The sequence below is a fragment of the Rhinatrema bivittatum genome, chromosome 16 (genome assembly GCF_901001135.1).
Source record: "Rhinatrema bivittatum chromosome 16, aRhiBiv1.1, whole genome shotgun sequence".
Taxonomy (NCBI): domain Eukaryota; kingdom Metazoa; phylum Chordata; class Amphibia; order Gymnophiona; family Rhinatrematidae; genus Rhinatrema; species Rhinatrema bivittatum.
The window spans coordinates 68,657,507-68,681,594 of NC_042630.1; the positions used below are offsets into that span (position 1 = coordinate 68,657,507).

Consider the following 24,088-nt stretch of genomic DNA (forward strand, 5'->3'; position numbering starts at 1 on the left):
GGCAGCCCCAGAGAGGATTCTTCTGTTTCTTGTGCAGATAAGACTGTCTAAGTTGGAATTACTATATAGTAGAGAATCTGTGCATAAAGATCTCTGTATTTCTAATATTCCTCTACTAGAGCTTTGAATCTTAGCCTTTGAATTCTGTGTAACAGGAAAGTCTCAATTTCCCTTCTTTCAAGCGCTCTGACTCTTAATTTCTGTGGTGCTCTTCTGGGGGGAAAAAAGACTCTTAATTTCTGTGGTGCTCTTCTGGGGGAAAAAAAGACTCTTAATTTCTGTGGTGCTCTTCTGGGGGAAAAAAGACTCTTAATTTCTGTGGTGCTCTTCTGGGGGAAAAAAAGACTCTTAATTTCTGTTGTGCTCTTCTGGGGGAAAAAAAAAGAAAAAAACCAAAAAAACCTGCTGGTTTTCTTTCACTATTCCTTCTAATTCATTGCTCTGTGCTCCACTATTATCTGGGCTCTCTGTGCAGTAGAACTGCTGTGTTTTATACCTTTCTCTAGGTCTGTTATTATATAATAATTGTAATTGTTCCTTGCAAACTGTTTATTTTTAAGATCCCTTTAATAGGTAAAGGACTATTAAAGTTCCAGAAAGTGTCCTGCTCTACCCAGCTTGTCCCAGGATACACTGTTTGATTCCCTCCCACCCTACCCCTCTACCCACCCACCCCTGGGGTTAGATTTCTAATATAGACTGACTAAATTAGCATTAGCAACACGATAAATTAGTATGTTAACAGCTAAGGAAATACCAATCCAAAAATTTACCAATATGCGAACTATCCAATGCAACTGTTGTAGAGCCTTTATTCTGAGGGAAAGCATCTGGAGACTTGGAGCTTGCCTGATCTGTGCACAGCTCTCTTCTTTGAAAATGGAGCTGACTGAGGTTAAAGCTCAATTAGCTTCATTTACAAGAATTACACCCACATTGCATTACTCAGAAAATAATTCCCCAACACCAAAGAATAACCACGAGTCAAAAAAAAGAAATACAGTAGACTCAGGTAGGATAACACATGTATCCCACAGTCACCCATTCTTGACAGATGGGAAGCCAACAAGTATACCCCCCCCCACTCAAACAGGTCATCAAGTAAATCATTAAAAACCAGGATCATGGTGGGCTCTGGTAGAATTAGACCTGTAACAAGGAGACACACACAGTATCAAATGCAACAAGAACATAAAGCTCTCCCTATATTAACAACTGAAGAAATTCTAGAGAAAAACATTGACGTGTTACCAGAAAAGAGAAAATACCAATGCATGCAGAATTTCAAGATCCATAACCAAAAGAAACAGCTAATTGAGATGGATAACTCTGTCATCAATGGCACAACTGCAAAAGGAAAGAGTGAAGTGAATAACAAATCTCAACTAAAGTCTCATAAGGAGTACAGGAAAAGCAATAACCTTAAAGAGAGTACCTGGAAAGCTATGACTACAAATGCTCATAGTTTGGGAAATAAAATCCCAGATCTGCAGGCCCTAATGACGGAGGCAGAACTGGACATCGTTGCTATCACAGAGACATGGTTCACAGAATCTCATGATTGGGATACAGCAATACCAGGCTATAACTTGTTAAGGAAGGATAGAGTGGATAGAAAAGGGGGAGGTGTGGCTCTTTATGTCAGAAATAATATCCAAGCATCTGAGCTGCAAGGAAGTTGGGGCAAGGAAGAAGCACTATGGGTCGACCTAAAAAAAGATGATGGAGCATCCATTTATATTGGAGTGGTTTACAGGCCTCCAAACCAAAAGGAAGAGCTGGACAAAGATCTGGTTGAAGACATCCATAAGATAGGTAAGAAGGGGGAAGTGGTGATCGTTGGTGACTTTAATATGCCAGATGTAGACTGGAAAATCTCATCTGCAGAATCTAAAAACAGTAGAGCAATAGTGGATGCCATGCAAGTATCTTTGTTCAAACAAATGGTATTGGAACCCACAAGAGAAGGAACTATACTCAACTTAGTGCTCAATAATGGAGACAACGTCTCTGATGTCAAGGTGGGCGCCCACCTCAGCACCAGTGATCATCAAACGGTATGGTTTAATATCACTAAAAGAATACGGAAAAGAAGCACAAAGACCAGAGTTTTACAGTTCAAAAACACAGACTTTGAGGAAATGGGGAAGTACCTGGAGGAAGAACTAAATGGATGGGAAAATGAGAGAGATGTGGATCAGCAGTGGACCAATCTAAAAGGAGCAATCACCAAGGCAACTGCTCTATATGTTAGAAATGTAAAGAAAAGCAAAAGAAAAATGAAATCTATCTGGTTCTCAAAGGAGGTGGCTGACAAAATTAAAGCTAAAAGAACAGCATACAAGAAATATAAAAGATCCCAAAGGGAGGAGCACAAAGAAGAATATCTGATTCAACTGAGGGAGACGAAGAAATTAATCAAGTTGGCAAAAAGTCAAGCGGAAGAGAGGATTGCCAAGGAGATAAAATATGGTGACAAAACATTTTTCAGATACATCAGCGAAAAGAGAAAAGTCCAAAGTTGTATAGTGAAATTGAAAGGTGGAAATGATCAATGTGTGGAGAGAGACGAAGAAATGGCAGAAATATTAAACAAATACTTCAGCTCTGTGTTCACTAAAGAAGACCCTGGAGAAGGACCATCTCTACACAACAAGAAACTGGAGGGAAGTGGAACAGATGAAAATCCATTTACAGTAGATAATGTATGGGAAGAGCTAAAGAATCTGAAAGTGGACAAAGCCATGGGGCCTGATGGGATTCATCCAAGGATACTGAGGGAGCTCAGAGATGTGCTGGCGGGACCGCTGTGCGACCTGTTCAATAGATCCCTAGAAACGGGAGTGGTGCCGAGTGATTGGAGAAGAGCGGTGGTGGTCCCGCTTCACAAGAGTGGGAACAGAGAGGAGGCTGGTAACTACAGACCGGTTAGCCTCACTTCAGTGGTGGGAAAAGTAATGGAGTCACTGTTGAAAGAGAGAATAGTGAACTATCTACAGTCCGGAGAATTGATGGACCAGAGGCAGCATGGATTCACCAGAGGAAGATCCTGTCAGACAAATCTGATTGACTTTTTTGACTGGGTAACCAAGGAATTGGATCGAGGAAGAGCGCTCGATGTCATCTACTTGGATTTCAGCAAAGCTTTTGATATGGTTCCGCACAGGAGACCGGTGAATAAAACGAGAAGCTTAGGAGTGAGTGCTGAGGTGGTGACCTGGATTGAAAACTGGTTGACGGACAGAAAACAATGCGTGATGGTAAATGGAACTTTCTCTGAAGAGAGAGAGGTTTTAAGTGGTGTACCGCAAGGATCGGTGTTGGGACCGGTCCTGTTCAATATCTTTGTGAGCGACATTGCGGACGGGATAGAAGGTAAGGTTTGTCTTTTTGCGGATGACACTAAGATCTGCAACAGAGTGGACACGCCGGAAGGAGTGGAGAGAATGAGACGGGATTTAAGGAAACTGGAAGAGTGGTCGAAGATATGGCAGCTGAGATTCAATGCCAAGAAGTGCAAAGTCATGCATATGGGGAGTGGAAATCCGAATGAACTGTATTCGATGGGGGGGGGGGGGGGGGGGGGAAGGTTGATGTGCACGGAGCAGGACAGGGACCTTGGGGTGATAGTGTCTAATGATATGAAGTCTGCGAAACAATGCGACAAGGCGATAGCAAAAGCCAGAAGAATGCTGGGATGCATAGAGAGAGGAATATCGAGTAAGAAAAGGGAAGTGATTATCCCCTTGTACAGATCCTTGGTGCGGCCACACCTGTAGTACTGTGTTCAGTTCTGGAGACCATATCTACAAAGAGACAAGGACAAGATGGAAGCGGTACAGAGAAGGGCGACCAGGAAGGTGGAGGATCTTAATAGGATGACATACGAGGAGAGATTGAAGAATCTAAATATGTACTCCCTGGAGGAAAGGAGGAGCAGGGGTGATATGATTTAGACTTTCAGATACTTGAAAAACTTTAATGATCCAAAGACAACGACAAACCTTTTCCGTCAGAAAAAAATCAGCAGAACCAGAGGTCACGAGCTGAGGCTCCAGGGAGGAAGACTAAGAACCAATGTCAGGAAGTATTTCTTCACGGAAAGGGTGGTGGATGCCTGGAATGCCCTTCCGGAGGAGGTGGTGAAGTCTAAAACTGTGAACGACTTCAAAGGGGCGTGGGATAAACACTGTGGATCCATCAAGTCTAGAGGGCGTGAATAAAATGGAGGCATTCAAACACTGCACGGAGCGGCAGTAGCCACAGCGGCATTCAAACACTGCACCGAGCGGCAGTAGCCACAGAGGCATTCAAACACTGCACGGAGCGGCAGTAGCCACAGAGGCATTCACGGAGCGGGATGCCAGTGGCCAGTAGTTGGTGTTCCACCTTCACGGAGCGGAAGGATGGAGGGCTGCTATTTCCAAAAAAAAAAATAAATAAAAACAGGGGTGGGTAAGAGTATGGGGCAAGGGGGTGGCCTGCTTGTTACAGCAGTTGCTACCCCCAATTGAGCTGGATGTCACTTGGATGCAGATTCAAAGCTGCTCTCTAAATTGGATGGAAGGGAATTAGGGCTGGAGGGTACTGGAAGCCAATAGTAACAGGTGGGAGAGAGAAAAAGGGGGGAAAAAATGGATAAAGTGCGTAGCTTGCTGGGCAGACTTGATGGGCCATTTGGTCGTCTTCTGCCGTCATTTCTATGTTTCTATGTTTCTATAAGTTCTTGGAGGTCCATTAACTGCTATTAATCAAGATGACATAGGGAATAGCCATTGACATTACTGGCATTAGTAGCATGGGATCTACTTAGTGTTTGGGTATTTGCCAGGTACTTGTAGCCTGGATTGGCCATAGTTGGAAACATTATGCTGGGCTTCATGGACCCTCTGTCTGACTCAGTATGGCAACTTCTTATGTTCTTAATATGTTATCTCAGGCCAGAGAGATGCTGGGTTATATATAGAGAGATATAACTGGCCGGAAAAAAGAGATGATAATGCCTCTATACAGGTCTTTGCTGAGGTCTTACCTGGTGTACTGTGTTAAATTCTGGAGAACGCTTCTCAGAAAGGATAGAGACAGGATGGAAGCGGTCTAGAGAAAGGCAACTAAAATGGTGTGGAAACTGAACAAAAACACATATGAGACGACTGGAGACCTTGGAAGTAACAAGAGATTGGGGATATGATACAGAGGTTTAAATTCCTGAAAGGTATTAAAGATTCACACAAATCAAACATTTTTAATTAGAAAGGATGCTATAGAGCTAGGAGTCATGATATGAAGTGGGTAGACTCCACAAAGTGGTAGATTCTAGGTCAAGATCAGGACATGAAAAGTGTGGTGGATGCATGGAATGCCCTCTCAAAGAGGTGTTGAAGACAAGAATGGTAATGGAATTGAGAAGGGCATAGGATATACACACAAGATCCTTCATGGCTAAAGGGTAGAAATAAAGAAATGGGGAAACCTATGGTAACTTTAGATGTAATTTCCTTATTGTCCTGTGGGTTATGTCCTCCTCCCAGCAGATAGAGAAAAAAATACTTCAAAGCTGACTTCACCCCCCTACAAAGGTCTTGGGCTGCCCAACTTGTTGTGTCTGTCGGTCACAGACGGCTTCGACCTCTCTGCCTCACCTTCTTTTCTCCTTTCTCCTCTCTCTTTGTAAAGATGGCTTCCTCTGCTGCTGTTTGCCGAGCCCTCCGGCGACCCCGGACCGGCATGGGCGATTGCGTTCGCCATATTTCCTCCTGAGGCGTCTTAGGGTGCGCTAATGCGCGCCACCCACACTTTTGAATACGTCATGGCAGGAACCTCGGAGGCAGCCCCACCGCATGACGTCACCACCTCCGGGTACTTAGCCTCTGCTCACCACCATTGCTACAAGTTAGCAAGGACTACGGTTCAGCTAATTCTGACCGCTTCTAAGCTGCCCGCTTGGAACACCTTCCTACTATCCTCCGGGGTAATCGCTGCCTCCTGGAAGTTCTGGGTTACCCGCTCCTCGGGGGCCCTTCCGCTTCTATCTACCCTTCGGGATTTACTATACTCTGACTTCTCGAGACACCTGCTCTTCGGGGGTCTCATCTGTTATTTCTCCAGGTACCCTGTCGGAAGGAAGTCTAGGTACTCGCTCCTCAAGGGCCTATCCGCTCCTATCACCTTGGGTACCCTGCATCACGGATCTCTCGGGCCTTTTACCCAGCTCGACTAAAAACAGTGGAAGAATAGCCCTGACTTCAGCTACCAACTCATTGAGTACCTCTGCTCTGCAGTCTTTCTCTATTGCCTCACCCACCAGATTCTCGGCGTACTCCGCTTGCGGACCACTATCGGATCTGGCTCTACCACCTCTACTATTGGAACCAGGTTCTCGGGTTACCCTGCTGTGCAGACCACTACTGGACCTACATTTCCAACAAGGGTGATACTGATGATAGATCATTCTTTTGTAAAAAAAATCTGACAAGTGAAAAGTACTTCAACAGGAAGACAGACATCGGGTCACGCTAGAGAGATAACGTTCCTGGATGGAATAAATGATAGCTTTATGGAGCAATTGGTTCAGGAACCGACGAGAGAGGGAGCAATTTTAGATCTAATTCTCAGTGGAGCACAGGACTTGGTGAGAGAGGTAACGGTGGTGGGGCCGCTTGGCAATAGTGATCATAATATGATCAAATTTGATTTAATGACTGGAAAAGGAACAGTGTGCAAATCCAAGGCTCTCGTGCTAAACTTTCAAAAGGGAAACTTTGATAAAATGAGAAAAATTGTTAGAAAAAAACTGAAAGGAGCAGCTACAAAAGTAAAAAATGTCCAAGAGGCGTGGTCATTGTTAAAAAATACCATTCTAGAAGCACAGTCCAGATGTATTCCACACATTAAGAAAGGTGGAAAGAAGGCAAAACGATTACCGGCATGGTTAAAAGGGGAGGTGAAAGAAGCTATTTTAGCCAAAAGATCTTCATTCAAAAATTGGAAGAAGGATCCAACAGAAGAAAATAGGATAAAGCATAAACATTGGCAAGTTAAATGTAAGACATTGATAAGACAGGCTAAGAGAGAATTTGAAAAGAAGTTGGCTGTAGAGGCAAAAACTCACAGTAAAAACTTTTTAAAATATATCCGAAGCAGAAAGCCTGTGAGGGAGTCAGTTGGACCGTTAGATGATCGAGGGGTTAAAGGGGCACTTAGAGAAGATAAGGCCATCGCGGAAAGATTAAATGATTTCTTTGCTTCGGTGTTTACTGAAGAGGATGTTGGGGAGGTACCCGTAATGGAGAAGATTTTCATGGGTAATGATTCAGATGGACTGAATCAAATCACGGTGAACCTAGAAGATGTGGTAGGCCTGATTGACAAACTGAAGAGTAGTAAATCACCTGGACCGGATGGTATACACCCCAGAGTTCTGAAGGAACTAAAAAATGAAATTTCAGACCTATTAGTAAAATTTGTAACTTATCATTAAAATCATCCATTGTACCTGAAGACTGGAGGATAGCAAATGTAACCCCAATATTTAAAAAGGGCTCCAGGGGCGATCCGGGAAACTACAGACCGGTTAGCCTGACTTCAGTGCCAGGAAAAATAGTGGAAAGTGTTCTAAACATCAAAATCACAGAACATATAGAAAGACATGGTTTAATGGAACAAAGTCAGCATGGCTTTACCCAGGGCAAGTCTTGCCTCACAAATCTGCTTCACTTTTTTGAAGGAGTTAATAAACATGTGGATAAAGGTGAACCGGTAGATATAGTATACTTGGATTTTCAGAAGGCGTTTGACAAAGTTCCTCATGAGAGGCTTCTAGGAAAAGTAAAAAGTCATGGGATAGGTGGCGATGTCCTTTCGTGGATTGCAAACTGGCTAAAAGACAGGAAACAGAGAGTAGGATTAAATGGGCAATTTTCTCAGTGGAAGGGAGTGGACAGTGGAGTGCCTCAGGGATCTGTATTGGGACCCTTACTGTTCAATCAACCTAATAAACGAAGGTTGACCGACGTGCCGCAAATGCGCAGTAGAGAGCAGCTCTACCGCGCATGCGAGCACGTCGGTCACAGTGTGCCTCTTAAAAATAAAAATGGCGCTGTAGGAGCGGCGACCCGAAGACCCGGAGCGGCGGCGGCGGCGGCCCGAAGACCCGGAGCGGCGGGAGCGGCGGCCCGAAGAGCGGCGGCACCGGCCCGAAGACTTGGGCTGGAGCGGCGGCAGCGGCGGCCCGAAGACCCGGAGCGGCGGCGGCATGCGCGCGAGGGAGGGACAGACTTCCTTCCGTCCGTCTGTCCCTCCCTCGCGCGCATGCCGCCGCCGCTCTGGGTCTTCGGGCCGCCGCTGCCGCTCCCGCCGCTCCGGGTCTTCGGGCCGCCGCTCCCGCCGCTCCGGGTCTTCGGGCCGCCGCCGCTCCGGGTCTTTGGGCCGCCGCTCCGGGTCTTCGGGCCGCCGCTCTGGGTCTTCGGCGGAGATCGACTGAGGGGAGGAGGGAGGGGGGGAGAGGAGTGACTCAGGGGAGGGGGGAGAGAGGAGTGACTCAGGGGGAGGGAGGAGGGAGGAGTGACTGGGGGGAGGCGGGAGGGAGGAGTGACTGAGGGGAGGGGGGAGAGAGGAGTGACTCAGGGGAGGGGGGAGTGACTGGGGGGGGGGAGAGACTGAGGGAGGGAGGAGGGGGGAGTGACTGAGGGGAGGAGGGAGGGGGGGAGAGAGAGGAGTGACTGAGGGGAGAGAGTGGGGGAGGTGGGAGGGAGCATGAGGGGGAAGGAAATGATCCAAAAAAAAAATGTTAATGTAGCCCGTTTTAACGGGCTTAACGGCTTGTATATTTATAAATGATCTGGAAAGAAATACGACGAGTGAGATAATCAAATTTTCAGATGACACAAAATTGTTCAGAGTAGTTAAATCACAAGCAGATTGTGATAAATTGCAGGAAGACCTTGTGAGACTGGAAAATTGGGCATCCAAATGGCAGATGAAATTTAATGTGGATAAGTGCAAGGTGATGCATATAGGGAAAATTAACCCATGCTATAATTACACGATGTTGGGTTCCATATTAGGTGCTACAACCCAAGAAAGAGATCTAGGTGTCATGCCGGTATAAAAAAAGTGTTAAATAAATAAATAAATAAAATAGTGGATAACACATTGAAATCGTCAGTTCAGTGTGCTGCGGCAGTCAAAAAAGCAAACAGAATGTTGGGAATTATTAGAAAAGGAATGATGAATAAAACGGAAAATGTCATAATGCCTCTGTATCGCTCCATGGTGAGACCGCACCTTGAATACTGTGTACAATTCTGGTCGCCGCATCTGAAAAAAGATATAATTGCGATGGAGTAGGTACAGAGAAGGGCTACCAAAATGATAAGGGGAATGGAACAACTCCCCTATGAGGAAAGACTAAAGAGGTTAGGACTTTTCAGCTTGGAGAAGAGACGACTGAGGGGGGATATGATAGAGGTGTTTAAAATCATGAGAGGTCTAGAACGGGTAGATGTGAATCGGTTATTTACTCTTTCGGATAGTAGAAAGACTAGGGGACACTCCATGAAGTTAGCATGGGGCACATTTAAAACTAATTGGAGAAAGTTCTTTTTTACTCAACGCACAATTAAACTCTGGAATTTGTTGCCAGAGAATGTGGTTCGTGCAGTTAGTATAGCTGTGTTTAAAAAAGGATTGGATAAGATCTTGGAGGAGAAGTCCATTGCCTGCTATTAAGTTCACTTAGAGAATAGCCACTGCCATTAGCAATGGTTACATGGAATAGACTTAGTTTTTGGGTACTTGCCAGGTTCTTATGGCCTGGATTGGCCACTGTTGGAAACAGGATGCTGGGCTTGATGGACCCTTGGTCTGACCCAGTATGGCATTTTCTTATGTTCTTATCTCCCATTCCATTCTTGCCTTGTTGCTATATTCCTTATTCTGTATCTTAAGGGTTTTCCTTCCATTCAGCATTGCTGCCATATACAGACTTTGCACCTTGAGGGTCTTCCTGTCACTCTGCCTTGCTGTCATACCCTGGACCCTACATCTTGGGGTGTTCTAGCCACTGTGGAGGGCTGCTTTGCACCTCTCATGGTGCCTTGTTATGTTGATGCCACTTTTCGTGTGGCTTTGTCCCTTTATTGGTGCCTTGGAGTTTTCCCAGCCATCTTTTCTGCATCATTCCTTCTTCATAGTGCCTTAGTATGTTGATGCCACTCTTGGTGCCACTTTGCTTCTTAATGCTGCCTTTGAGGGTTCCTGCCACTGCTTTGTGCTCTCTTTTGAAGTCTTGGGGATTTCTTCCAACTCTTGCTGCTGCTTTGCTCTTCTAATGGTGCCTTGGAGAACTCCTGCTACTGCTGATATCCCTTTGCCCCTTTATAGTGCCTTAGACTATTCATGCCACTTTGCCACAGTCTCTGTATCTTGGTACTCTTTCCCCCTTCTGATGTCTTCCCACAAGTTTCATTAGAATGGATGAGAAAATGTTGGAGTCCAAAATAGGATGCAGTGCTTCCCCCATTGACTTTAATGGCAAATGAATGCACAATGAAACACAAATTTCTTTATTTTTAAATTAATGAACTAAATGGAGGTGCCTATAAAATGAATGAATAAACCAAAATGAAAAATTTTCCTCTGCACATCCCTACAATCTGCCCTATTACATCTTCCTGGTTCACTGTAATTTGTTCCAGTTCCTACCAATCATCACCATTAAATAGTATTTACGGCACAGGTATCTCCTCAACATTCTCCTCAGTAAATGCCGAAACAAAGAATTAATTTAGTAAAGTAGACGAAACTCCGTTTACAGAAGAGAATGTATAGGAAGAGCTAGGAAAACTGAGAGTGACAAAGCCATGGAGCCTGATGAGGTTCATCCTAGGATACTGAGGGAGCTCAGAGATGTGCTGGTGGGTTCGCTGCACGACCTATTCAAAAGACCCCTGGAAACAGGCATGGTACCAAGTGATTGGAGAAGAGAGGTGGTGGTCCCGTTTCACAAGAGAGGGAACAGAGAGGAGGCTGGAGACTACAGTCCGGTTAGCCTGACCTCGGTGGTGGGAAAAGTAATGGAGACACTGCTGAAGAAAAGAAAAGTGAACTATCTACAGTCAGAAGATTTGCTGGACCAGAGGCAGCATGGATTCACAAAGGAAGGTCCTGTCAAACAAATCTGATTGACTTTTTTGAGTGGGTGACTAAGGAATTGGATCAAAGAAGAGCACGCGATGTGATCTACTTGGATTTCAGCAAAGCTTTTGGTACGGTCCCACATAGGAGGCTTGTGAATAAAATGAGAATCTTGGGAGTGAGCTCCAAGGTGGTGGCCTGGATTACAAACTGGTTGACAGAGGGAAGACTGCGTGTGATGGTAAATGGAACCTATTCTGAAGAGAGAGCGGTGTTAAGCGGAGTGCCGGAAGGATCGGTGTTGGGACCGGTCTTGTTCAATATCTTTGTGAGCGATATTGTGGAAGGGATAGAAGGTACAGTTTGTCTTTTTGCAGATGATACTAAAATCTACAACAGAGTGGACATGCTGGAAGGAGTAGCGAGAATGAGACATGAATTAAGGAAGCTTGAACAGTGGTCAAAGATATGGCAGCTGGGATTCAATGTATATCAAATGAAGGAATCCCATGTATTACATATATTAAAACTTCATTTTTAATAATCTAATCAAACATTAAAATATGTATTAAACAACCATACATTTTTACAATTATATAGTACAGAGGATACACTATAATGTGTAAATGTATGTGACAAAATAATGCTAATTTGTCTAACTGGCCGAGACCAATGCTTGCTAACTCAACGAGCTTGTAAAACAATACAGGCTATATACCCAGATGGCGTGACGTCAGTAGAGGGGACGCCCCCGAGGTTCACGCCAATGCTGGAATAAAGACGAGGGTAGCGCTCACTCGCACCCTAGTAGATCCTTGGGAGGAGCATGGCGGGAGGCAGCACCATAGCCATTCCGGGGACACCAGAGAGGGTGGCTTGTAGACGCGGTGGTAACCATTTTCCCAAGGTAAGCGGGAGGAGCCGTGAACAAGGTGAGGCAAACGGGATGGAGAAAAAAAAAAGAAACCACAAAAGTTTGAAACAGACCAAACAAATTACCTAATACATTTGAAAGTGGCGTTTGACATACATTGTTGCAAATATGAATTGAAAGTATTTTTATGTTTTATACAAAGTATAGATGAAGGTTTTCCCTTTGAAACACAATGTGAAATATATGTAGCTATAGGCTTTAAGCACTGAAACTAATGTTAGAAACTGTTACAATGGTTTGGTTGTTATATAGGGTTTTTTAACAAAAAATGTCCACCCAAACACATCAAACTAAGTATTCTCCCATCAGATTATGAAGTCTCCCGAAAAAGAAGTCTTCTCCGTTTCACCTACAAGAGGCTTCTTCAGGGGATATATCACAACCAATTTTTCCAAATGTATAGCTGATCCAACAATTGTTATCATAAACGATCTAAATGGGAAAATTCCCCTCTTAGATGAAACACGTGAAGTCTCAAAAGCAATTAAGCAGGCTGTCTCTTACAAAATGTTTAGGGCGTACAATTCAATTTGCAAATTGTTTTCATTTCTTTCGAGTCAAAAAATGTTTTATCTGCAATGTTTAATTTAAACCAATCAAAGTCCAAAGCGTGGATGGTGTTCGTACTGTCGTCTCAAACATATATGTCAAACTGCTAAGTATCCTTCTTACAAGTTTAAATACCCGGCTCGAACAGCCATCCAGATACTTCTGCCACTTCAAATTGAAAAAAGCTGGGATTCAATGCCAAGAAGTACAGAATCATGCATCTGGGGTGTGATAATCCAAAAAAGTTGTACATCTTGGGGAGTGAAGGGCTGTTGTGCATAGAGCAAGTGTGGGACCTTGGGGTGATAGTGTCTAGCGATCTGAAGACTGCGAAGCAATGTGACAAAGTGATAGCTTATCCGTTGGAAAGAAATAAGTAGAACTAGGGGTCACTTAATGAAACTCCAGGGAGGAAGACTCAGAACCAATGTCAGGAAATATTTCTTCACGGCGAGGGTGGTGGATGTCTGGAATGCCCTTCTGGAGGAGGTGGTGCAGACAAAAATAGTGAAAGTTTTCAAAGGGTTATGGGATAAACACTGTGGATCCCTTAAGGCTAGAAGATGGAAATAAAGAAAAGAGTGCATGGGGGTAACTTGATGGTGTGGCAGTTACAACCCTTAACCAATAAGCCTTCATACTTTTGATGCAATTCCATTATTGCTCTCTGCTTTTACGGCAGGGAGAAAAGGGGAATTAGATTCAGACAGCAGCCAGTCTGGGAAAACAAATAAGCATGGCGGTAACTTGCTGGTGTGGCGGTTACTACCCTTCACCAACATGCCTAATACTTTGGATGCAATTCCAACATTGCTCTATGCTTCAACAGCAAGAGGTAACAAGGAATTGGACTTATGTTCTTAAGGCATGGGGGTAACCTGCACGGAACGGCAGTTACTACCCTTACTTAGGTTTTGGGTACTTGCCAGGTTCTTATGGCCTGGATTGGCCACTATTGGGAAAAGGATGCTGGGCTTGTTGGACTCTTGGACTGACTCGGTATGGCATGTTCTTATGACCTGACTTTGACGGTTTGGGAAACTAAGTAAGGGGGTGAATTGTATGGCGCAGCAGATGCTACCATAAGCTTGCTGGGCAGACTGGACGGATGGTTTTTTGGTCCTTTTCTGCCATCATTTTCTATGTTTCTGTGTTTCTATGTTTCTATGACTTTGTCTTCCCAAATTTCCCCTTTTACCTCTGTATCATCTGACTTCCTCACAGGCTTCCTGCTTTGCATGTATTTTAAAAAATTTTATTTTGAGTTTTTGCCATCTTCTTTATAAATTCTCATTTTGCTCCCCTTATCAGTATTTTGCCAGTGCTTATGCTTTTTCCTATTTTCTTCAGTTGGATCCTCTTTCCATGTTATGAAAGAAGATCTTTTGGCTAAAATAGCCTCTTCCTCAAGTTTTAATAATGTCAACAATTGTTTGGCCTTCCTTTTTAATGCATGGAATATATTTGGTCTGGGCTTCTGTGGCACAGAAATGAGTGGTCAAGCCTTTTTTCCTCTTTTAAGTGTTTATTTTATAGTGCAACAAAGCCACCAGCATTCATAGTTCATAAAACACGAATTCAGGCTAGCTTTGCAAAGAACTGCCTTCTCCTATTTTACACAGCAACACAAATGGGCCAGCTGTTCTCAAGCGGCTGTCTGTCACTTTTTACTCAGGTTCCTGGAGTCCTGGGACCTTTACTTACTCTCCTTTCAGCTTAAATTATATCTCTGGGCCAGAGGAGATAGCCTGTACCCAGAATTCATTGTCTTAAGGACTAGGTTCCGATAGTTAAGGCCGGTTCTTAAAATTTTCCATGGTCCCTGGGATATACAAGATGATATTTTTAAATAATGTCCATTACTGATACAAACTTTTAACCTTTGCAGTTTTACCTTTTTGGATGTATTCTATTTTCCTCATTTTATCAGTCTTCCTTTTGAAAGTTTAAAGCTAGAGCTGTAGTTTTTCTTAATGTCCTCCCTCCAGTAAAGTCAAATTTGAGTACATTATGATCACTGTTGCTAAATGGCCCCACTGTCACCTGGGCAGCTGCTGATTCAAGTCTTTATGACCTCCAGTGGGTTTGTACTGCTAGAAGTTAATATGTATCAGTGCTTCTTATAAGAGCATCAACGTATGCACCTGCTTAGGGAGCCGCAAGCTGACTGCAGCAAAATACTCTGCATGGTAAATGCTTACATGGTAACACTGTTATATAATAAGAGAAACCAATCTCAGCATTTATTTATTTATTTTTAGATTTTTATATACCGGTGTTCCTATATGAAATAAAGATCACATCGGTTTACATTGAAACAGAACATGAAAATTGCCAAAAGGCATTACATAGAACAAGGTTATGAAACTTGGAACAGTGTACATAAGTTCAAAAGTTCAAGCATATCTTAAACATGTTACAAAGAAGCTAAACATTTTATATTTATAGGCACGTTTAGAATAAATCTACGGACATTTTGGTTTTATAAAAGTGTTGCATTGGGAAGTTGCTTTCCATGGAATCTGGCAATGCTGCTTGGGATTCCAGCCATTTGGGGGGGGGGGGGGGGGTGTCATGTTATCAATTCAAGCTGTCTGATTGGTTGAATGATCCCAAAGTGCTCTATAGTTTCATGAGTTGCTGACCCAGTTTATGGGCTTGTATTGTTTCACAGACTACACAGCGGCCAGCCCTGATATCTTGCTGAGGATTATAGAAGTAGAGGAGCCAGACTGCATGGATGGGCAGGCCTCTGATGGAAGAGAGGTTCAGAATGTCCCTTGCAGAGGTGAGTAATGAAGGGCTCATGGGCGCTGAAGCTCTTGGTTAGCTGAATATAATGGATGGAGCTGACAGTGAACTCTGGCCTCTCATCTCCCCTCCAGTCTCTCCAGCAGTGACCCTCCTTGAATCTTTCCTACATACTGGTGCCCAGACCCAAGTTGATTGTAAGTCACATGACTAGTGCTTTTTTATTTAACTGGCATCTGCTTTGTTCCGGCTCCTCAGGGTAATAGTGTTATGGCGGCTAGCCGCGAACCTCCGTGGCCGGCCTCCTCCACCCGCCGCTAGGGGACTCACCCATATCGCATCTCCTCTACCACCGCGTGGCAGGGAGCCGCCACCGCCTTCAACCCGACTGGCCCCCCTAGGCACGCGCGTGTCCCGTCCTAACTTAAAGGGCCAGCAGTGAGGAAATGCTTTCGGCGTCCCTGCCTACCGATCTGGGCAGGGGCCTATTTAAACCCAGCTGTGTCACTCTCTCTTCGCCTCAGCAACAGGTCCCACTCAGCCCTGAGAGAGAGTTGCTCCTGGTTCCTGTCTGTGATCCTGTTCCTGGTTTCCTGTCTGTGATCCTGCTCCTGCTCCAGCTCCTCGTCCCCCTTCGGCTTGCTTCTGATTTTGACTCGGTTCGTCCCTGGATTCTGCTCAGTCCGCTGCCTGCCCTGACCTCCGGCCTCCTCACCATCTCTCCGTCCTAGCTGCCTGCCCTGCCTTTCAGCCTGTTCTTGGATTCCGTTGTCTGCTGCCGACCCGGACCTCTGGTACGTCTGACTACGTCTCTGCTGCTCTCCTTCAAGGGATTGCCTTCGTCTGGAGACCCGCAACTAAGTCCTGCTGGCCCCGGCACCCAAGGGCTCAACCTGCGGGGAACAAGGGTTGGTACAGGTGAAGGTCTTGTTGGGTCTCCACTTCACCAGCACCCAACTACCGATGACGAGGACCTATAGGGGGCTCCCTCCTATAGGTGGCACCAACCTTGCCTCGGTTCAGGGGTCCACTCTGCTAACAAGTTGCTGAGGCCATGGACCCGGCGGACCTTCCTGGATTGTAGGCCATCCCGGGCCTAGCACAAAAGCAACAGCAACATTGCTTAGAGATGCTGGCCGGCACTGTGGATCGCCTGGCGGCTCGGCTGGATGCCTCTACCTCTGCGGCTTCTGCCAGATCTGCTTCACCGGTGCCTCCTCCCTCAACTGCCACACCCACGACACTTTGTTTATTGGCTCCGCCACGCTATGCAGGAGATCCAAAGCAGTGTCGAGGCTTCCTCAACCAATGCTTTATGCATTTCTCTCTCCAGCCGGCTCAGTTTTTCAGTGACATGGTCATGACCACGTTCATCCTCTCTCTGCTTGACGGGAGGGCCTGGCTTGGGCGTCCCCTTTGTGGGAACAAGGAGACTCCCTGTTGCAAGACCTACAACACTTCGTACAGACGTTCAAACAGGTCTTTGATGAGCCCGCCTGCCAGACCACCGCAGGCTCCGATTTACTTCACCTCCGGCAGGGCTCGAGGCCTTTAGCAGACTTTGCCATAGAATTCTGCACCCCTGCTTCTGAACTCAGTTGGCGGGAGGATAGCCTCCAAAGTATTTTCCTTGAAGGCTTCTTTTCGCGGATCAAGGACGAGTTGGCGGTGCGGGAGCTCCCGGAGGATTTGGATGCCTTGATAGACCTTGCAGGGAAAATTGATTGCTGCCTACAGCAACGGCTTCAGGAGACATGAGTACCTCGCCGACCAATAGCTCTTGCGCCTTCCTTTTCACAACCCTTGGCACCTAGCCCCCCTGCGGAGTCCAGGCTTCCATGTTCCGAAGAGCCTGTGCAGGTAGGACGTAGCCACCTTACACTCGAGGAGAGACAGTGGAGACTCACGATGGGCCTTTGTCTGTACTGTGCTGGGAAGGGCCACCTACTGGCGCAGTGTCCAGAGAGGAAGGGAAACTACCCCGCCTAGGCGTCAGTGGGGAGGTGTCCCTCTGCTGTACCACTCCAGCTCCCCAATGCACAGTTCCTGTAACCATAGTCTTACCTCAAGGTTGTTTCACCACCTTGGCATTTGTAGATTCTGGCACCGAGGGAAACTTCATTCTGAAGGACCTGGTGACCCAATTGTGCTTGTCTCGTCACCCCGGACTCCTCCTTTATTCATCTCTTCGATGCATGGGGACCTTCTTCCAGGTCAAATCACACAGGCCACTACCCTTTTGTGCCTATGGACCGGGATCCTGCACCAAGAGCTCATCAGCCTTTACATCTTAGAGAAATCCATGCACCCTATCGTATTCGGGCTACTTTGGCTCCAGCTACACTCCCCCAACATTAATTGGGAAACGCTGCAGATCACTTCATAGGGACCCCATTGCTGGTCCGCTTGTCTCCTTCCACTCTATCGGCCTGAGGTTCCCTTGGCTACTACTTCACTGGATCTGCCCTCTCAATATGCTGACTTCGAGGACATCTTCTCTGAGAAGAAGGCGGAGACTCTGCCGGATCACCGACCGTTTGATTGTACCAGCGACCTCTTATCGGGTACCATGCCACCCCGTGGTCGTGTGTATCCATTATCCCTCCCGGAGACCAGAGCCATGTCCTAATATATTCAGGAGAACTTGGAGAGGGGCTTTATCTGGCCATCCACTTCCCCGGCAGGAGCCGGGTTTTTCTTTGTGGCCAAGAAGGACGGCTCCTTAAGACCCTGCATCGACTACCGAGGCTCGAATGCCATCACAAAGAGGGATCGGTATCCCTTGCTTCTTATCCCGGAGCTTTTAGACAGGCTACAGAGAGCCAAAATTTTCACCAAATTGGACCTGCAGGGCACGTACAACTTGGTCCAAATCCATCCTGGTGACGAGTGGAAGACTACCTTCAACACCAGGGACGGCTATTACGAATATCGGGTCATGCCTTTTGGCCTCTGTAACGCCCCAGCTGTGTTTCAACACATGATGAATGAAGTCTTCCAGGATTTATTACATACGAGTGTGGTCGTGTACCTTGACGACGTTCTTATCTATTCCAAGGATCTTCCCTCTCATCGGCGGGACATCAGACAAGTTCTTTAACGGCTACGAAGTCATAAACTATATGCCAAGCTCAAAGTGTCTCTTCGAGCGTGAATCACTGCCCTTCCTGGGATATATCTTTTCCAGTTCTGGATTTCACATGGACCCGGAGAAGGTCTCATGCATTCAAAGGTGGCCCCAGTCATCGGGCCTCCGCTCCCTGCAGCGCTTCTTGGGATTCGCAAACCTTTACAGGCATTTCATCCCACACTTCTCTCGGCTGGTCGCCCCTCTCACCACCCTCACCAGAAAAGCAGTCAACCCAAAGAAGTGGCCCCCTGAAGCATTTACAGCCTTTAGTAACCTAAAACAGGTCTTCCTCCAAGACACTTGCCTGTGCCACCCAGATCCTTGATGACCATTTGTCTTAGAGTTAGATGCCTCTTCTAGTGCGGTAGGTGCAGTACTGAGCCAGTGCTCTGACAAGGGGAACTTACGACCCTGCTCCTTCTTCTCCCGGATATTCTCCCAGGCCGAAAGAAACTACGGCATCGGGGATAAGGAGTTATTGGCCATCTAAATGGCATTTGAAGAATGGTGACAGTGGCTGGAGGGCGCCCAGCATACCATCATGGTATACACTGATCAGAAAAACTTAGAGTACTTAAGCCATGCCCAGCGTCTGAACGCCCGCCAAGCCCGCTGGTCCTTATTTTTCTGTCTATTTGATTTCATCCTCCGCTACCGTCCAGCCTCCAGAAATGTTCGGGCCGATGCACTCTCACGGGCCTTTGACTCTGAAGACATTCCCGGACCCTCCAGGTTACATTATTGACCCAGCGCGGATACTGTTAGGAATGAGCTTAGTTGACAAGCTAGGAGTTAGCAATCTGATGTAAATCTGCTGTGAGTTAAGACTTTGGAGTAGCAATCTATTATTAATGGCTCCTAAGAAGGAGGAGTCCGCAGTCTTGTAGTGTCTCAGATATCGTCTTGCTAAGGAGTAGCAATCTGTAATGAATCTGATATAGTAGTGGGTGGATCCCTGGGCCAGTGGCAGATGACCACGCCCCCGGGAGGGTATCCCAAGAGGGATCACCGGTTAGGCTTGAGTATGGAGACAGACACACATTAGTTCTTTTATTAAACAGGTTTTTGAAACCACCAGAGGTGGCAGTAGTGAGCTGATATGCCCGGCAGGGCTGTAGTCCCTCAGGTACTGGAACAGCGATCCAGGATGGCTGAGCTGTTGAGAAACTGTAGAACTAGATGACAAAAACTCACATAATTTATTTATTTTATTTATTTAACTCTTTTCCATACCGACATTCATGAAACATAACATATATCATTTCAGTTTACATGGAACAGGGGTATTATAACATTAACATTAAGGAAGGAGATAAGTTACAATAAACAGGGGTTATGGAACTTGGGAGCTGAAGGTGCAGATGAACAAGATTTAGCAAAAATTTAACAAGGTAAATACTGGTGTGCGCCGATACTACTGGTGGCCGCACGTGGAAAAGGACGTGAGAGCTTTTGTGAACTCTTATCTGGTCTGCGCCCAGCAAAAGCCTATGATCGGATGCCCTTGGGGGCTCTTACAGTCACTGCCGGCTCCCAAGGAACCATGGACCCACCTATCCACTGATTTTGTGGTGGACCTTCCCCTCTCAAGCGGCTGCAGTGTCATTTGGGTCGTCATCGACCATTTTTTGAAGATGGCACCATTCATTGCTCTCCCTAGTCTACCTTCAGCCTCGGATCTAGCGAGGCTCTTTTCCACTCATATATTTCGACTGCATGGCCTGCCACAGCACATTGCCTCGGATCGGGGAGTACAGTTCACCACTACGTTTTGGCGCTCACTGTGCTGCAAGTTCAATATTCAGTTAGACTTCACCATGGCATACCACCCACAGGGAAATGGCCAAGTGGAGCAAACCAACCTCACCTTAAAGACATTCCTTCGTTCGTTTGTCAACAATCGCCAGGATGACTGGGCCTCCCTCCTCCCCTGGGCCGAGTTTTCTCACAGCTCTCACCTCAACTCGGCAATAGGCTCCTCGCCATTCCTCTTAGTGTATGGGAGGCAACCCTCCCCAACACTGCTGATACCGCTGGCAGTACCCTCCCCTGCAGCTCAGATATCCGCCTAGCCACTCCAAGACCTTTGGCTCCAGACCCAAAGTATGATCCAGGTGGCGGCTTGAAAGGCGAAAGAAACGGCAGATAAGCACCGATGGGCAGCTCCCCTATTCAGTCCAGGAGACAGAGTATGGCTTAACACCCGCCACATCAGACTTAGAGTACCCTCAATGAGACTGGACCTCCACTATATTGGGCCTTTTTCAATCATCAAGCATATCGGCCTGGTCACATACCAGCTACGGCTCCCTTCATCATTGAAGATTCACAATAACTTCCACATCTCCTTGCTTAAACCCCTGGTGCTGTTAAGGCCTCGCTGGAAGCTCCTGGACCCGCAAAACTTATCATCAGATAAGGGCCAGAATTACCAAGTAAAAGAAATCCTGGATGTCCGACGGTGTCGCAAAAGATGGGAATACCTGATTTCCAGAGAGGGCTTTGGGGCTGAGGAAACACCTGGGAACCTGCCTCCAACATTTTGGACAAAAGCTTGCTCAGAGATTTCCATACCACCACCCCAGGAGACCCAAGAATCCAGGAAGGGGGTGTAGAGGAGGAGGTACTGTTACAGCGGCCAGCCACAAACCTCCGCGGCCAGCCTCTTCCACCCACCGCTACAGGATTCACCTGTATTGCTTCCAGCCCGCCGACAGATCTCCTCCACCAGCGCGTGACAGGGAGCTACTGTTGCCTTCAACCCGGCTGCCCCCCCCCCCCCCCCCAAGGCACGTGCGTGTCCTGCCCTAACTTAAAGGGCCAGCAGCGAGGAAACGCTTCCGGGGTCCCCGCCTACCGATCTGGGCAGGGGCCTATTTAAGCCCAACTGTGTCACTCTCTCCTCGCCTCAGCAACAGGTCCCACACAGCCCTGAGAGAGAGTTGCACCTGGTTCCTGTCGTGATCCTGTTCCTGGTTCCCTGTCTGTGATCCCGCTCCTGCTCCAGCTCCTCATCTCCCTTCGGCTTGCTTCTGGTTTGACTCGCTTCGCCCTGGATTCTGCTCCGTCCGCTGCTTGCCCTGACCTCCAACCTGCTCACTGACCCTCCGTCCTAGTTGCCTGCCCTGACCTTCGGCCTGTTCTTGAATTCCGCTGCCTGCTGCTGACCTGTCTGACTATGCCTCTGCCGCTCTACTTCAAGGATTGCCTTCGTCGAGACCCGCACCTGTCCTGCTGGCCCCAGCACCCAAGAACTCAACCTGCGGGGAACGAGCGTTGGTACAGGTGAAGATCCTGTTGGGTCTCCACTTCGCCAGCACCCACCTACTGACGAGGACCTATAGGGGGCTCCCTCCTATAGGTGGCGCCAACCTCGCCTCGGTTCAGGGGTCCACTCCGCTAACAAATAGATACTGCAGAAGCATCAACGGCAGTCCCTGAACGGCCATCATACTGTAGTGACACCTACTAACATTGGGGTGAACTCTGAAGGGAGCTGTAGTTCACATACCTGGGAACTCTCTGGATTTGGCCCGAAGACTCTGGAATTCTAAAGGCCAACATCAGAAAACTCTGGATGCTGTAGCAGAAGCAGACCCAGAAGAAAAAATCGCTGGGCACGTGATTGGGAGGTGATTTGTTAGGCTAGCACAGCCAGAAGTAAAAGGGAGTGTGGGTCCCGTGCTGGAAAGAAAAGGTCCATTAAGTCGCCAATACAAGAAGGAGTGTGGGCCATTTCTGGAACGAAGAAGGGATGCGCCTACGCATGCACAGAAGGAGAAGGCGCGTGCTCCATCCCTGAACAAGGAAGAAATTTGTGGGTCCTGTGGCTGTAAGGAGGGAGAGCATAGGACCCCATGACAGAAGGAAAGAGATCATCTATTGGGCCTGTGTAGAAGAGGTTGTAGGAAATCTGTCTTCCCTGAAAGAGGAGGCTGCTGTTGTTGGTGGGTTTGGGGTGAGGATAGTGAGAGAGAGTGCATGTGGGAGAGGGAGAATAATGAAGGTGCAAGTGAGCATGGGTATGGGTGTGAAAGGGAGAGAAGTAAGTGAGCGATCATGTGTGTGTATGGGAGAATGAGAGGAGTGAGAATGAGCTGAATTTTGTAAAAAAAAAAAAAAAAAAGTATGAGCTGAATGTGTGTGTGTGAGAAAATTTGTGCACATGCTGCTGCACCTCTCCTCCCTCCTCCTCCTTCTTCCACGTCAATCTCAGGGTGACAAGAAATTAAAAGTTCCCAGGTATGGTGGTTCATGGCATTTAACTGGAAATGTCCACTGCATAGGACTAGCTAGAGAAGAGTGGTGGTTGCAAGGGATAACCGATGGCACCTTGGCCTCTCTCCTCCTCCATCAGGGCACACCTCTGAGATCTATGGGGAAATCCTTTCGGTGATCCTGTGAGTGAACCTTGACGTAATTCTTGGGGTTCTCAGGGCGACTTTTAGCCTCGGTAGTAGGTTATGGGAAGGAGTCATTAGATTTCCCTCAGTCTGCAGTTTTTCAGTGGTCTGCACTCTGAAGTTAGAAAAAATATTAAATATATGGAATGTTCTGGATTGAAACACATTTTATTTCAGGGTTCATTCGGAGTGTAATGGAGGAATTCACAATAACATAATTGTCTCTTGTGTTATCAGACCTCCCGATGATCACATCTGTCCTTTCATTAAACATTAAAGAGGAAGAAGAGACATATCCCCTAGGAGACCAGGACTCAGAGAGAAGAGACCCCATGACAGGTGAGAGATGTCCTGGAGAGCCTCAGAGAAGCTGCATCTCTAAGCAGATAGTCTGCACTTTCAGGCTTCTCTGGAACAGAGAGAGACTGAGTACCTGCAGAAATTCTAGACCCTTCAATTCTAGACCTTTCAATTACTGCCTTGAGCCTCCTCTCATGCTCCTCCCACAAACACCCCCCCCCCCCCCAGGCCGATCCTCTCAAATGTTCAGGATCACAGCTGTTCTGGAAAGCTCTCTCTCTGCTTGGAGTTATGCCCTTATTCCCCTGTGTTCCCTCCTCCTCTTCCCCTCCCCAAGCAAGCTGGATTTTGCTGATATGCCATCCCTATTATTCCCTCGCATAGAATGATCTCTCACTCTCACACTAGTACTGGAGATTTCCCTTAGTCCATTTCATCCCAGTTCTTTTCTAAAATTTTACTTCTTTAGTGAAAATTTTATTTATGTAAGTTTATAAATTGCTCCATATTCCCAAGAACTCAGAGCAATGAACATATTAAAAGCCTAGAATAGTTGACATACAAGACATATATTTTGTATCAAAACAATTCTATATTACATACAAATTAGATCCTAGTAGTATTAGTAGGGAAAACCTATAAAACATAACTGAGTGTATGGTCCAAAATATAAGAACTGGGTGCTTTAGAAATCAGTCCACTATTAAAAAGAGAGGTATTACTCATTTTTCTTCATGATTGGTAATTGTGCGCAAGCCTTTTTGCTCTGGTAAGAAAGTTCCAGAGAAAAGGTCCCACATATGAGAATGTCTGGATTCTGGTGTCTGCATATTTAATTTCAGAAGGAAGTGGGACGGCCAACAGTGTATTTTGCAAGATGTGTAA

At 46.5% G+C, this 24,088-nt stretch overlaps 1 protein-coding gene across 1 annotated transcript in view; it reads left to right on the forward strand.

Moving 5' to 3' along the window:
- Positions 1-24,088, forward strand: part of LOC115077813 (zinc finger protein 436-like) — a 186,336-nt gene that overhangs the window by 115,937 nt on the left and 46,311 nt on the right. Inside the window, exons 6-7 of the mRNA XM_029580099.1 lie at positions 15,294-15,407; positions 23,141-23,242. Coding sequence (XP_029435959.1) covers positions 15,294-15,407; positions 23,141-23,242 — 216 coding nt within the window. The remainder of the gene's footprint in view (positions 1-15,293; positions 15,408-23,140; positions 23,243-24,088) is intronic.